The sequence below is a fragment of the Mercenaria mercenaria genome, unplaced genomic scaffold, assembly GCF_021730395.1.
Source record: "Mercenaria mercenaria strain notata unplaced genomic scaffold, MADL_Memer_1 contig_4935, whole genome shotgun sequence".
NCBI lineage: Eukaryota > Metazoa > Mollusca > Bivalvia > Venerida > Veneridae > Mercenaria > Mercenaria mercenaria.
In genome coordinates, this window is record NW_026463205.1 from 46504 (window position 1) to 62979 (window position 16476).

Sequence of the window (16476 nt, forward strand, 5' to 3'; positions counted from 1 at the left end):
ATAATAGCCGTCATTGACTTCTTTCATTTACATACCATTACACATTGACCAGTTTTGTGTGTGTGGACATGTTTTGGTGAATGAGTTTGTAACAACATGATGATATGAACTTGTTAACGACTTTTAGCTCAACGATTCAAGAAATAGTAGAGCTATTTGACTCTCCAATGCGTCGGCGTCGGCGTCCCGATTTGGTTAAGGTTTTGTATGTAAGCTGGTATTCCACTTGTGGAAATGGATTGAAATTTCACTCACTTAATCACAGTGATAAACTGACCTACACTGCACAGGTTCCACCATAACTCTACTTTGCTTTTTTTTACAAAATTATGACTTTTTTTTTTACTTAGAAATTCTTGGTTAAGGTTTTGTAATATGTAAGCTGGTATCTCAGTTCTCACTAATGGGAACGGATTGAAACTTCACACGCTTGTTCACTGTCATAATTTGACATGCACTGTGCAGGTCCCATAACTCTATTTTGCATTTTTTCAAAATTATGCCCCTTTTTCAACTTAGCAGCTTTTAGTCTTAAGTTTTTGTATGTAAGCTAGTATTTCAGTATCCACTAATGTGAAAGGATTGAAACTTCACACACTTAGTCATGAGTATCAGTCATGAGCTGATAAGCACTGTGAAGGTTCCATAACCCTTTTCCCATTTTTTACAAAATTATGTCCCTTTTTCGAATTTTGTAATCATTCAGTTGGCAAGGCTGTTGAATAGTGGAGCGTTGCTGTCCTCCACCCTAATAAGTAGAGCATATGAAACCAATCGCAGATTAAGAGTTTTTGCCTCATATATTATCAGAAAGAAATTTTAACACTTTCCATGAATGTAATTTTTACAATTACAGAGACCGTCCGAATGATCACTTTGGATAAAGACCTGATAAAGAATGGCGAAAAGATATGGCCATATATCGACGCTTGTTTCAGTGCTGGTGGTGGTGGTGGAGGGTGGGAGGTGGTGGGGGGTGGGGGGGGGGTTACCCGGCAGTCAAGTCAACATATACAGATCTTTGGCTCCTTTAGAATGGCTTTTGGAGTTTGGCTGGAGGTTATCTTCAACCCACCAAGATCTACATGACGTATAATACTGTCTTCAAAAATGCCCAGGATTTTCAACACCACAAATACAATTCATAACACTTTAATGTATTGAACTTACAGAAGAAGAGGGAAGGCGATATTGAACAAATATTAAGTTAATGAACATAGATCTTATCCTATACACTGGGACCAACTCTTTATATTTTAGTATAGAAATGCATTTGAGTCTTGTTTTGCAGATGCAATTTCGGTAGATATTCTAAGGGGGACAACTTTGTATGGAAAAGTTAACACGTGTACTAAATTATTAAGTACAATATCAAACTATTATCAGTTAAAGGATTCAGAGGGATGTATTTCTATGAATTCACAGCAGTATTCAACATATTCCAGCAAAACTGACCTGTTAAATGGCCATTATTTTCACACTCTTAAAATGCTAACAGACCCCTAGCATACTTAATTTCTAAATATGGTTGTACCCCTTCCCCCTGTGAAATCTCAGCACATTTAGATTCAGGTGTTAAATTTACCTGTTCTCGCTTGTTTAATTTTTTACCAAAATCTAGCAGAAAAGATACTGGCGTGTAAGCTTTAGAACCTTCTGACAGCGGACATGAGTTCTAAAACAGAATTTTACAAAGATACAGACATTTACCCTTTTGATAAAATGTTTCAGGAATATCTGGTACTGACCATGTGTATAAAACATTACCTTGGACATGCTACAGCCATTAGTTACCACATTTTATGAGTATACTTCTTCAATATAACAGCATATGCCAAATTTCAAACTACAATATTGGCTATTATCCTCATAGCATTTCGGGCTTTATCTTCGAAATTTCTATAAACACTTGGGTCAGTATCCATTGACTACTACATATGCTTTTATATTTGTCAATATGGGTTATTTGATCTAAAATAAAAACTTTTGAACATGTTCATATCATTGTTTATATAATAATTGAATAATACAAAATAATATTCATTTCCGAAAGCCCATTAATTAAGGTTGACAATACTTTGAATCGTCAAACTCATTCTCAAAAGCAAAATGTACACACTGTTTGGGGATCTCCATACTGAACAATATGTCCCATATTCAAATTGTTTAGTGCAAATGGTACAGCTTCTAAACCATGTTGAATCAGTTATAATACTTTTAACAATCAGAATGAGTAATAAGAAAATATTGACCAAAACAATGTCGATACCAAGTTGACATTTACTCCAGTTTGTAGCATTTTGGAATTAACACATCATTTCGTATTATCCGGATAACAAGGGTGTATACGGAATTATATTGAAACGGGGACAAAATATATAGGCGGCCAAGTAGCTCAGCCGGTATAGCATTGGAACGGTATTCCGAGGTCCCTGGTTTGAGCCCCGGTCTGGCTGCACATTTTTCTCATCATGTGACATTTGGCGCCCAACGTGGGGCCGTGACGGCATTACACAGGTTAGTCTCCGACGTCTGTAATTGCTTTATTTATAAAGTACCCGCTGAAATACGAGGATGAATTTCAAATGGTGGGGAACTATGTCACGGTATAGAACTTGAATATTGAAAAGGGGAGAAAATGTGTAGGCGGTCGGGTAGCTCAGTCGGTAGATTACTGGAACGGTATTCAGAGGCCCCAGGTTCGAGTCTCGGTTTGGCTTTACATTGTTCTCACCCTGTGACAATGAATGAGTGTATATCCACCTTACCCCCTACACCCCCACCACCCCCGCCCCTAATGGTTTCTGCCTATAGGTAGGATTTTGAATGATAAATTTGCATAACTGTTATGCCCCTTTATGTATTTTCATTTATTCCGTAATGATAGGGGGCGATTACGGGATATTGCCAATTATAACTGACTAACTGACAAAAATCAAGATACCTAGTTAACGTAACGAATATGCGTGTGGCAGTAGCGAGCACTAACCGGCAGTCTGTTTCACGAAGCATACTTCTGACAAAGCTTAAACTAAAAAGAAAGATGTTTCTCGAAAATAAGGTCCATTTTAATATTTAGATAAATCGCAGAAACGGTGTTAAATTAAGTGCTAGAATTTTACCACAAAGTCGGTTTTAGGACAAATTTTAAGATATTTTTATATAAAATAGATCCAAAATCTATATTTATAACAGGTCAAACTTATGAACTGATAGTCGTATTAACCTTTTACTCGTGTTTCGTTAAACGGCTTCATATTTGGCTGCATGGCATCAATATTTGATACGCCTCTCCAAATCACACAACACGGTTTCAGTCTGCATTAGACGGCACCAAGCTTTAATGAATCGTTTCAATTTACACTGCACGAACTCATGTTGCGTTAAACGTCTTCACACTGGACTGCATGGCATCAAGTTTTTATACACCGCTCTTAATTACACAAACCGGTTTCAATATGCATTAGACGGTGTAATAAATCATTTCATTTTACGCTGCACGTACTCATGTTGTGTTAAACGGCTTCACATTGAGTTGCATGGTATCATGTTTTGTTGGATGATTTCATAGTACGGTGCATCGCAACAAGTTTTTAAATGCATCGTTATGGAATGAAGTTTTGTATTAAATAGTTTCAAATTACAATGCGTTGAATGCAAATATATTGGACGGGATGGAGTTTTAAACTAGACAGCGTTGAAATGCACTGCACTGACTGACTGACTTGTTTATGAATGAATTGTATATTTACTAATTTTAGCGGTAACCGCCGTCCATACATACGCTATAAAAGTAGTTCAGTACTTCTATGAAATTCAAGGGTCTGAGAGTAAACAGATCGATACCATTTATTTAGCATATGCAATAAATGCAATGTGAACACTTACGATTTGTAAATGAAAAATATGGCAGGGATTATAAGTTCTTGTAAAGGGTTTTGTCTGCGTTGTACTACTTTACGACGTAAGTATTTATCACGAGACCATGAACACATGGTTCCGGTTCAGCGCTACCTTTCCCCATACATGCACCGTAAAAGTAGTTCAATACTTACAAGGAACTGAAAGATATGAGAGTAAACAGATCGATGCAATTTATCATGGATATGCAATAAATGCGAACACTTATTAATTTTGAAATAAATAATGTGGTTTGGATCGGATGCACTTGTAAATTTTATAAATGTATTGATCTTTGTCTACGCGTTGAACTTCTTTAATTGCGCAGTAAATATTTGTCATGTGACCAAGGCGAATGACACACGGAAAACATTCACATTTATTGCATATGCTAAATAAATGGTATCGATATGCTCCTATCAGTAAATACGATTATTTTAACTTCAAACGTGGTGCTTTAAACTTTATATGATATGCTTGCTACTGTTTACAAGGTACACGCTGCTGTATATGGATTGGTGCAGCTGTTTCAACTGCATATATGCGATGATTTCAGGTTTATATGTGGCAGTAATTGCAAGTATAAAAGTACAACATCTACAATTTAAAGAACCGTATATACAGTTGAAAGCACCGCATAAACAATACAGTGCAGGGCATATAAAATTAAAATCACCGCATATGCAGCTGAAATCACAGCACGTGATTCTAAATCTATAAGAAATCTACGTACAGTGGCAAGTACCTCATACAAAGATGGAAGAACCACACACATAGCTGCAAGGACCGCACATAAAGATACAAACGCAAATATGAAGTTAAAACACTTCATTTCAAGTTTACACTATCGCATATATACTTGAAAACACCGCACACAAAGTTATTCCGACACAAAGTTAAACTCACAGCTTACACAATTAAAAACACTACATAATTTTATACACTGATATGCACCACATATACAGCTGAAAGAATTACATATAATGTTTAAAAAAAACTGCAAATTGCTATATATGCACATTCCGTGGCAAAATATAAACGGCCAAAAAAAACGGATAACTCAACATGACATGACGTAAACGGGAAAAAAAATTAACGCAGACATTCCCGCGCATTTCATTGAAATTTAATGACGTTGATGAACAATATATTAAATTATCAGTTTTTAGGTGTTTTATATTAGAATAGAGATATGCCTTGGTCACAAAACCGTACGATGTCCGTACGGTTTTAAAAAATCGTACGAGTCCCCCAATTTTAGAATCCTTACGATTTCTGTACAATCGTAGCCCCTGGTCAAAGTACCTACGGGTCCCGTACGATCTGTAGAGGATGCAATCGTAGTACATCCGTACTGACATCGCAGACTAGTCGTATGGAGCTCGCAGGGAGCCCGGCCGTACCTCGTACGGTGCTCACGAGTTCGTACGGCGCTCGCACGGCACTCGTACGGTGTCCGCTTGGTGTCCTTGCGACAAGAATAAATCAGTGTGGCGACGTCCGAAAAATTTGCATTTACAATCGTAGGATATCTGTATGGACATCGCAGACAAGTCTTGCGGAACTCGCAAGGAGCCAGGCCGTATCTCGTGCGATATCCGTTGGCTTGTACGGCGCTCGTACGGTGTCCCTGCGACAAGAATAAACTCATTTTACGATGCCTGAAAAAGATGTCCTTTTATAGCCACTCAGCTGATCGTAACACCCTGCGAGCCCCATGCGGACAGAGCAAGCAGTTTTCCATTACATTATAACCGAGTTCCTAAGTCCTCTACGAGTTCAAAAAATCCCAACGACGGTCGTACGAATCAACGATATCAGAGTTTGCCAAAAATTCGACTGAAAACCTACTCGTGCGGAGCTCGTAGCGTTCTTGTGACCAGGGTATTAGCGCATATTCATTTCGTGTTATAACATAATTATTCAGAATCCCTAGGGAAATGTTGGTACCCTCGATCTACCGGACTCAGGCACCTACCAATCTCCTGGGATTCTACGGATGTTATAATACGAAAAACAAACATGCTTTATCCCTGCATTATAGTCTGTTATGTAACAAACCGAAGATTACGATAGTTCCGCACGTTTGATAAAGCGGTAGTGAGGGCGTAACCTCATTTATCCGGAAAACGGATTGAAAATTATTTTATGAATTAATGGAGACCCGTGGGTAAATTTATTACAATGGCACTGAAACATCTGATACATTAAATTATTGAAGATAATGTCTTAAAATAAGCGGCTCACTTTAACCATGGTCAAATATCTCTGAAATAAGCACACGGGCCTATACTATACATTTCATTTCACCAAGTTTTGGACCATATGCTTATTTACGACTGTGAGAAGTTTAATTAAAAGTTCTTTTCATGAAAATAATATGAAAGAGAATCGCATTATGTAAAACTGCGTGAGGTCCAAATATTTCAAATCAGTCTAGCAAAATGCCAAACACACCACCCTGTCTTTGTTATTTGCTGGATTTTCTAGGTATATTCTGAAGATTGAAAAATCAGGGTTTAATCAAATTCTATATTGTAGAAAAAAAATCGATCCGAACGTGCAGACCTACCTTAATACAACATTTTGTTATCTTGATAACAATATATGTATACACTGATACAAATATATCATTCATTTACATTTTATATAAGAAAATAACTTTGATGATATGCGGAAATATATCATGTACATCAAATATTGAAACGATCATCCATTTGGAGGAATTAAATGAAACTAAGATCCTAAATGGAGTTTTATGTCTTCGTACGAGATCATTACGAACATAATAACATGTATCAATACCTGGATCCACGCCACATTAGCTAGCTGGATATATATGTGTCAGAATCAGTCAATATATAAGGTATTAGAAAGATGAAATTATACACATGTCCTTATAACTTACGTCATTAATAAAAATACTCTAATGAAATAGATGTTTCACATGATAGGTTGATACGAAATACCACTTCTATAGCTGCATAAAGCAATGTAACAAAAATAAGAAATTACGTCAACCCAGTTTCCAGTATTTCAATAAGACAGTCATTGCGTATGGGAGGTACCTGCACATTAAGAAATGATACAAATACTCGCCGAATTTTCCAGAAATCAAATATAGGTTTTATCTATTCCATATTTTCCATCTTAAAGTCCTCGAGTAAGATTTTCTTACTTAGTTTCTTCTCTAGCTCTGACAAAACAACTTGTATGGGTGTAACAAGGCATGACAGATCGGACAGTAAACCAATTGCCATCCCAATACAATGTAATTTATTTTGCTTGTCAACGAGAAACACTGCTGATCCAGAATCCCCGATATGAAAAAATGTTTTCAGTGAGTGAGAATTAATTTTTAGCTGGTTTTGCATAACCTTACTCACAGTACGCCCATTGTACTCTATGGTCAATTTCTCCTCGTCCACAACTTTTACTGCCGTACAGTCGAGTTCCAATGATCCTTTCGTTAATCCCGTGACTTTCCCAAATTTGATCACTCTTTCTGAAGCAAAGTTTTCCGTCGTGAATGTTCTTGCATCCATCACTGATCCATCATCAAAGGCTGGAAAGTTTGTATGGGAAAATCCTGAAATAGATATAGAATCAAGTGTAGCTAGGATAAGCCTGAAAATGAAAATTTATTTCATTGAGCATAAAAGATGTTGTTTTCCAACAGAAACTCTTTTATGTACGATAGTCAGCAAATCGTATCAGTTTGTTTATATTTTCTAACCAGTATTAATATGTTTTTGTAAGTAATTGACAGCGTTTCCATATGAACTCATCTTTTCTATGTGATTTCATTTCTGCTATAGTTAGCTTTATTCTAACATTGTCAATGGGGTAACTAGCTATGTGATCAGATAAAGTTAGAACACAAAGACCATATCGAAAAAATAAAACACAGATCTGTTATACTAAGGCTTTCAATAACAGTGATGTCGGTGAATTTAAAACTGAATGCTACAAAAATGTATAATTTTATAGACAAATGCATGGTTAGTTTTGAAAGCCCTTTTATCTACAAGAAAAGGTACTAAAACGTATCGTATAAAACATTGAAAGTTCTTAAAAAATATAATACTTAAACTTACGTACATATTATGAAAGTTATGTGCAATGCAATAATATATTCTTTAACTGTAATACCGGCAAATTTTAGTTCATTTTCCCTAGGAACAACGAAATATCCTCTGCTCGGAGAACGATCAGCTTTTATTTTGACAACTGCTGCATCAACCCTCTCGTTAAAAACGCTCATTAAGACTTCGCCACATTCTCTATCATTACCAGGTCCTCTTTGACAAGTTTGACTGTATGGATCGGGCTTAGTATCTCCATCAGCCGGCTGCATAAGTTTAGTTCCTTGTAATCGGCGGTCATCTAGATCGAAGGGCTGGAACATATGCCTGACTGTCAGGAAACAGGTTTCGCCAATACCATCAACTTTTACAAATGGCCCAATGGTTGCATCGTACTGTCCACTTTTCGGCCCCACGCTGCAACCCATGGCTACTTCTTTGTGCCACTCCGTTGCAGCACCTTGCAGTGTATTACCATTTGTGCCAAAACTGAAATATCCATCCCGTACATCAGTTTTAAATGAAATACCACTAGAATGGGTGAGGAATTCTGGAAACCTTTGCTCACCATACGGTATGTAAGATTTATACCTACAGTAAAGTACCACACAAGGTGCAGTTGTATCATATCCATTTTTCGTTGATCTGACCATACTTGAACCAATACCTTCAAGATTGCTGTGATTTGTAAATAATAGTTTGGTGTTTGATAGGATGACACCATTAAGCAATTCATCTCCTAACGGGCAATGCAAGTCTTTCTCTTGTGCATAGTTTTCTGCAGAAATCGACTCATATGAGCTTACATAATAGGACTTGCAACAAACTTGAAACCCATTAAATATAAAGTCTGAAGATTTTTGAACGTCTATCGTAAAAGCAATCAATAAAATTGTCGAGTCCTTACTTGACGGGTAAGCTTCAACGATATTCTGATGGCTTCGAACGAGAGCATAACAAATATAATCCAGTATGACTAATCTTGCAAATGCGTTCTTTTCAAATTCAAAATCATCTTTGTTAATATTGTAGTAATGTAGGTATGATTTCATTAAAGACACGCATGCAAGTCTAGGTGTATATCTATCACCTAACCTCTGTTTGATATTCCAAAAGGCTTGTGTTGAAAAAGTACACGCCATTCTCTTTTGTCCAAATGACAGGCTAGCAAATTCTACCATTTTTGGAATTTTATAACGAGTTTTGAATGAATGATTCGCCAGAATTTCAACAATATCGCTTGCTGAAGTACGGCAAGTGGCTATGTCTTCTTCTTCACGTTTAGGCGGGGCGTCAAAATGTATCTTGATAGTATTATCATCTGGGTTGCTATCCTGGAGTATGGTTTCTAAAGCAAGAGTTGATGCTCCGCTATTGTAAGTCTGAAACTGATGAATTTAACATTTCTTTAACTACTGAAATAAATAATACAAGATTCTAATAGATAGTGACAAATACATTCTACAGACATTTTAAAAATTATTTAAAGAATTAAATATTTTTTGTGTGTTGGCTAGTGTATGAAAGCAGTATTGTAACTGTACGTCTACCATTCGCTTTAAATTTATTCTAGGCAAGTTTGGAAGGTCTTGGTTACCTTGTTAATCGATTTTTAAAAATCAACAAGAGTCATTTTGTTTATTGTGGACTGTATCGTTCATAAGTACTAAAACATTTAATTACAAACGTTTGAAGCAATATCTCTTTATCCAAATAACTCTTTCCAATTTTAATTAATCTTATCCTTATATACCAAAATATGAATGAACCTCGACAATAATTGGAAATAACAGCACAAGCGGTCACATTAAAATATAATCAAAATTGGTTTAATTTTAGATTTATAAATTCTTTCAGTGATATGAAAGGCTTGAGAATGGCTTTTTTATAAAATTAACTTATTGTCAGGCCTTCCTTGCCCTTTAATTTAACAATGTAAATTTAGAATTTATCTTGAGACAGCTTAAACGTGGCTGTGAAATGATTAACGGGAATCTGCAACACTTGAAAATATTTTCTTATCAGATATGGCTTTATGAAACATTAACTTTGACGAAAACATTACCAAATGTGGACAACAAAGAAAAATTGCTATACTCGTGATGTTTGTTTGTTTGTTGATCTTGTTGTTTTTTTTTTTTGGGGGGGGGGGGGGTTTGTTTTGTTATTTTTAATGCCATTTTCAACAGTACCATGTCAACGACGGGTAGTTAACCTCACCATCTTGCTGTTCTCCACACAAAAGACTGCCAGCTGCCCCATATGAATCAGAGTTGGCGGACGATATGACTTCAGACACAATGTCTTTATCAAATTGTCACGGAGATCAAATGCCTTGCTTGGGCATCGACCTCACAACCCGTGCCTTGTAGATCTGGACCGAGTTGTTCGAAACTTTAACAGGCAATTAAGCTAACGGTTGATTAACTTTTATGGTTACTTTTCTACATTTTATAAGACTTAGAAAAGCAAATGTATGAGATAAGAATTATGAACTTTGAAAAATCTTTACAATAAAATCAAAACATCATACTAGATTCTCCCATCAAGACCAGTGTTTCAAATCATAATTTAACCAGCGGTTAGTTTAACAGCCAGTAACAGTTTCGAACCTGTTACTCTCTCTACTGAACTAAGCGACAGAAATACTTGTATTGAAACGGCAGCTACATAATGATAAGGAAAGTAAGATGACGTCACTTACCGAAATGGCTGTCGTTCATTACATTGATATTAATTAAATGGCTGAATATTTTTGTATGTGATGCAAATTCATATAATTTTTCGCCAGTTTTAATACTAGTAGTTCATCAAACTCTTTCTTAGTACAAATACTGTCAAATATTGCATACTATTATTCCCTTTTAAAATGTCAGTCTAACTCTAAGATATTAACCCTGTTTTTTGGATTGCATTTAATATATACTTTTGTAAAAACATGTGACTTTAGTCATGCCTCGTCTTCTAGCTCATTTTAGTAATGTACATACAAAGATTTTGAAATATGCATCCATGTTTTCCCATATGGGGTAGAAAAACATTATTTGGACTTACTGTTTTCTTTTCTTTAGACCCTGCCGAGCTTTGCTTTATTTCGATGTCAATGGATGCGTCTATGTTGTCCTGTGGATAAAATAGGTCCAGTAAATGTAGTTGGTGCGCATTGTTTAAAATATCTGCAAATACTGATTTTTCAATGAGCATCTTATTCAATATTTGCAGGAGTTTTTCATTAGCATGTGCTTCATCATGTAATTTATATTCAGTCTGGACGGATCTCATTTCCAAACTTGAAATCACACCTTTGCTGTACAACTGGTCACAAATTGTCAGCGCATTCATGTATTGTACTATGTCTGGATACCTTTTCTTAAAGTTCATTTTTTCTGCAGAGCCTCGGTTTGTCCCAATAACATTTAAACCTTTTTTTCCCTCTTGCACTACATCAGTGTCCTCCGAGGGATAAAACATGTCAAATAAATGTAGTTGGTGCGCATTATTTACTATCTCTAACATTACTGACTTTTCAATACTCTTCGTACTCAATTTTTGCAGGAGTTCTCTGTTAGCCTGTGCATTACCATATGACCTATAGATAACATTGATGTTGTACTTTTGAAAACATGTAATCAAACCTTTTTTGTGCAGCTGGACACATATTGTCGGCATATACATGTACTGTACTAAGTCTGGAAATCTTTTCTTCAAGTTCATTTCTTCTGCAGTGCTTCGGTATGTCTCAAAGACATTTGAACCTTCTTTTTCCTCTTGCACTACATCAGTGTCATCCGGAGGATAAAACATTGCCAGTAAATTATGTTGATCCACCTCTCCTAAAATATTTGCCATTACTGACTTTTTTATATCCTTCGTATTCAATATGTTTAGAAGTTCCACGTTGGCATCTATTGTACTGTGCGACTTGAGTGCAGCATGAATGGAATTCATTTCCTCATGTGTGATCAAATATCTCTGAAACAATTTAATACAGAATGGCAATGTCTCTATTTCATGTACTAAATCTCGAAATTTCGTCTGTACATTCATTTTATCTCCAGCGCTTCGCTCCGTTTCAGTCATGTCCAAAGTCTCCTTTTATCAAATATGTCATCCTCATCCGGGGGAATTATCTGTAAGTGAGGTTTATCCACCTCCTCTAATACATTCACCATAGATGGGCTAGCTTTTTTCGTATTTTAGTCTTTGTTTCCAATATTTTTATTGACTGATGTTGCGTCATGCGACTGTAAAAGAATACAAAATGACTTAGTTCCATCAATATAATTAATAATTAATCACTCAAATATCACAGAATCTCATAACTTCTATGTCTTAATCCAACCCAAGAAATATCTACACGGAATTTTATCTGCAGTGTACAGTAAGCATTGGTTTAGTTTGTATAATTATGATCTGATATTTTGTATAAAAGCTGAGCTTTGGCATTTATGGCTTGTAAAATATAAGCCGTAAAATAAGGAAAACATGCTTATATAATCTTTTGTTTGCGTTAATAACTGTAAACAAAAACTTAAAACTTATTTTTATAAAAAATATAATATCGGAAAGGTTGTAACAAAATAAATTTAGGATAAAAGCTGTATTTCTGTACTTGTCCGTATGGGAAAAAATCCGTGTTTTTCATTAACTTCAAATTATTGTAGAATGTTCCAAACACTAGATATTTTAATGAAATAACTTCTAAAATTAAATCTAAACATTGTCTAGAAAGATATTTAATTTGTTTATATTTGCTATCGATGGTTTTGTCGGGGAATCATCTCAAAATGTACCATTTTTCGTGAAAACATGCATACCTCATCGGTGTGAAATGAGCAGTTAGCAGTTGCAGTAGTTGTAGCAGTTAACTGCTAGAACTGCTAGCAGTTACAGCAATTAACTGCTAGAACTGCTGGCAGTTACAGCAGTTAACTGCTACAACTGCTGGCAGTTGCAGCAGTTTACAGCTACCGGTATTACCGGTTGTAAGTTATTATCCATAAAAGGGAAATTAATCAGAAAAAAATTCCCCTTATAATTATCTTTCATTAAAACGAAAGTAGGGAATTCCAAATAGTAGAAATTATTTTCTTCTGCAAATAATTTACTTTATTTTGCAAGAAAAAGCTGTCAACACCGTTGCTATGCAGTTACGTCACGATCACTAGGCAATTGGTGATCTTTGGATATTATCGTCCGTTACGCATGGTTTCTAGCCAGCATGCTATCATTAAGCCGGGTATCAGTTCTACCAACGGTATATAAGCACCAAAAGTCCGTGCAAATCTCTCTTTCTCGATTCAACACCGAAGATAAACTACGCTGCTAAAAGCTCAATTTCACAGCTGTAAACTATATTACGTTTATCATGCCACGTGGTCGAGCCGTACGGAGGAGGAATTATGCTGCCGCTGGGCCATTGCAGCAAGGTGCTGCGGGTCGGAATCCTAATGCTAGGCGGGCACGCAACGTCAGTAATGCCGATGTCAATCCTGTCAACGATGACGCCATTGCCGGTCAAAGATTGGTTGATTCACATTGCCAGACGGACTCTCACCCTCTCCAAATCCGGTGGTAACTACACGGGGACAGAAGCGCACGAGTGATGACCTCGATGGTGCAAGCAACAGCTTATTACAGCCAAATGCGGGTAGGTCTATTATTGATTTTGAAATTATTATTAGGGATTCGCGTGTTCTTCCTCCGGACAATTCACATCAGAGTTAAGGTTCCGATAATTTAAGTCTCGGTGTTGAAAATACTGCTCAGGATATTAATGTCCCATTTTTTCCCCAGTCTGTTTTCTAGTCTACTTCAGGCGGCTTGTTTACGCCGCCGGATATGCGTTTAGCAGGAGATCATCTGGCCGCCCATGTTCCGACGTCAATTAAACAACAAATTTACAAGGGTGAATACACTAAAAAGTTTGTAAGGAAAAAGTCGGTTCTATCGAGAGATGGACCGATGCCTTCATAATTTATGCATCTATTTATTTGTCCACACATTCTGATAAAGTTTACCAACTTTTGCATTACATGTTTACCATCAGAGAGTGTGCCGCGCGTCAAGGGGGATTCGCTTGGCGGACCTATGATGAACAGTTCCGCCTCCGACAAGCACTAGTGCCTTCCCCTTGGTCAGCTAGTATTAACGATCTATGGTGGCACTGCGTCCAGGTGCAGGATAGTTCTAGGCCGACAACCCCTTTCAGCTAAAGATGCAATGACTTTAATGTCGAAACCTAAAACAGTTTAAAAACTAGGAGTCATACCCTTGCAACCACTTTACATTTCGGCAAGGATGGTCACCTGTTTTTACTAAATTAGTTTTAAATATATTTTTATAACTTTAGGCAAAATAAAAATCAGAAATAAGAGTCTTTGTGTTTTCGCTTTTCGGCAAAGGCCGACTCTGATTTTACCAATTTTATCAAACTTTTATCAAATTTTACCAATCCTAACCAAATTTTAAACAAGTTAAATTCATGGTTAATAGTATAACAAAGAAAATAAAATCAGGATAAAGGAATATCAAATACATGTATTCTGTTTAAAGTTAGGCCAGCAGTGTATATATGTATTAGGGACCTATGGTGGCATAAACAACGCCCAGTCCGAGAAAATAGGTACAAGAAAGACGCCACCATAGGAATAGCCAGTAGTGATGACGATCAGTAAGCATACAGACGACGACAGACAAGGGTAAACAAACAACAGGTAAACAAGTAAATTTTAGGTAAAAATTCTCACGCGTAATTTAGACGTCGGGTACACAGGATTCACGTGTAAAACATTTATTAATCCATAGTTTTGCTTCAAATTTCCAGTATCGCTAAAGAACATATATAGCTAGACTACTAGAGCATTTTTAGTAAGATAATATAATTAAAACAAGCAAAATCATATAAAAACGGTCGAATTTTGATAAAACCAACTGTAAAATTTCATACAGCGCGATCGTAAATATCTTTTCTATACAATAAGTAAAGTAACTAATACCGACATAATCATTAAATTTAGACTTTAGGCTAGAAAGTGCAAAAAACAGATCTGAAAAGCATTAAAAATGTCAAAATGACAGCAATTTAAAAACATAGAGTAAAACGGTATCGGTAAAGTACATTGAATGTTTTAGAGTATATGGAGTAAGCATATTTATCGATATGACACAATTATGCAGTAGGCGTGGCGTGTAATCTATAAATAACCTGTGTACGGACAACAATCGGACGTATATAAATGATTTTTATTAAATGTGTTTTTTTTTAAAGTTTTAAAGTTTTTAAAGTTTTATGGTTAATAAAATAAAGCAGTAGAGTATAGATGTAGTTCATGGTCAGTGGCAGTTTTTCTCAGGCGTTTCATGAGGGTAAGAAAGGTAATAGCGGTTGATACCCTGGATGACAATGTTTAATAAATTTAATTATATTTCTCATAATGTAATCATTATTTTGGCAATTTAGACACAATTCAGGGGGATACAACAATTAAAACAATGCAAAAACAATAAAATACTTCAGCCAAGACCCAGACATGTTCCAAAACTAACACCCGGGCCTTGAATTTAGGTCCCCTTTTAATTATATCATATGGATCTAATTCTTTGTACCGACCTGTATCTGGCAACGGGTCTCAAAATTCAAATCTCGCTGGGCCTACGATTGATTAGTTTGACGGGAAACAGTCATAACTACGCAGCGCAGAGTAAACAAATAAAAATAATCAAAACAAAACAAAACATCGAAACCTAAACAACGTTTCAAGAAAGCTATGCTATCCCTTATTGGCTCTTTGAATTTTTACTGCCGTGCTGTTGCAGCCGGCAGGCCGTTTATTCGTCGCTTGATCAATGCTACTTGTGGTTTCACAAAACCATTCCATCAAATACAGATCAATAAAGAAATCCGCCTTAACCTACAAATGTGGTTAAATTTCGTTCAAAATTATAACGGGATTTCAGTGTTTCACGACCGCTTTTGGGTCACAAATGAGGACGTTCAGTTGTTTACGGATAGCGCTGGGGGCCAAGACAGGGGTTTTGGAATATATTTCCACAGCCAATGGTGTAATGCTGAGTGGCCAGAATCATGCCACACATCGGGAATAACATCTGATATTACGGTTTTGAATTATTTCCCATTCTTGTAGCATTATTTATTTCGGTCACTGACTTAAAAAATTAATTGTGACAATATTTCGGTAGTTCATATTTTGAACAAATTGTCATCAAAATCCGATCGTATCATGTGTTTAGTTAAATTTCTCACATTGAGGTGTTTGCAGTTAAACATCATTGTCAAATAGATCATATTCAAGGTCGTTCAAATATCGTTTGCGACGCATTATCTCGGTTTCAGTGGGACAGATTCAGACAGGTCGCTCCAGAAGCAGACGCAGTCCCTCGCCAAATACCTTCCTTTCTTTGGAATATCTTCAATTTAGAGCCGGGCAGTAACAGCCCTGAACTCCCTCTCAAACTACAACGTAGCGCT

General features: G+C 36.3%; 1 protein-coding gene across 1 annotated transcript; it reads right to left on the reverse strand.

The window, feature by feature from the left end:
* Window positions 1-4567: 4567 nt before the first annotated feature.
* On the reverse strand, window positions 4568-12198 carry LOC128554324 (uncharacterized). Its single transcript, XM_053535589.1, has 3 exons — window positions 11040-12198; window positions 8053-9373; window positions 4568-7489 (listed from the first exon to the last, which is right to left on the reverse strand). The coding sequence occupies exons 1-3, from the start codon at window positions 12063-12065 to the stop codon at window positions 7032-7034; spliced, it is 2805 nt and encodes a 934-aa protein (XP_053391564.1). The 5' UTR covers window positions 12066-12198; the 3' UTR covers window positions 4568-7031.
* Between the last annotated feature and the right edge of the window lie 4278 nt (window positions 12199-16476).

What these genes read in the sequence shown, in the direction of transcription:
- LOC128554324 (XM_053535589.1), bottom strand. Translation starts at nt 12,065, where the DNA reads ATGACTGAAACGGAGCGAAGCGCTGGAGATAAAATGAATGTACAGACG. An exon ending in GGTCTAAAGAAAAGAAAACA is followed by an intron (nt 9,374 to 11,039) that starts GTAAGTCCAAAT and finishes TAAATTCATCAG; the next exon opens with TTTCAGACTTACAATAGCGG. An exon ending in AAATGAACTAAAATTTGCCG is followed by an intron (nt 7,490 to 8,052) that starts GTATTACAGTTA and finishes TATCTATTTCAG; the next exon opens with GATTTTCCCATACAAACTTT.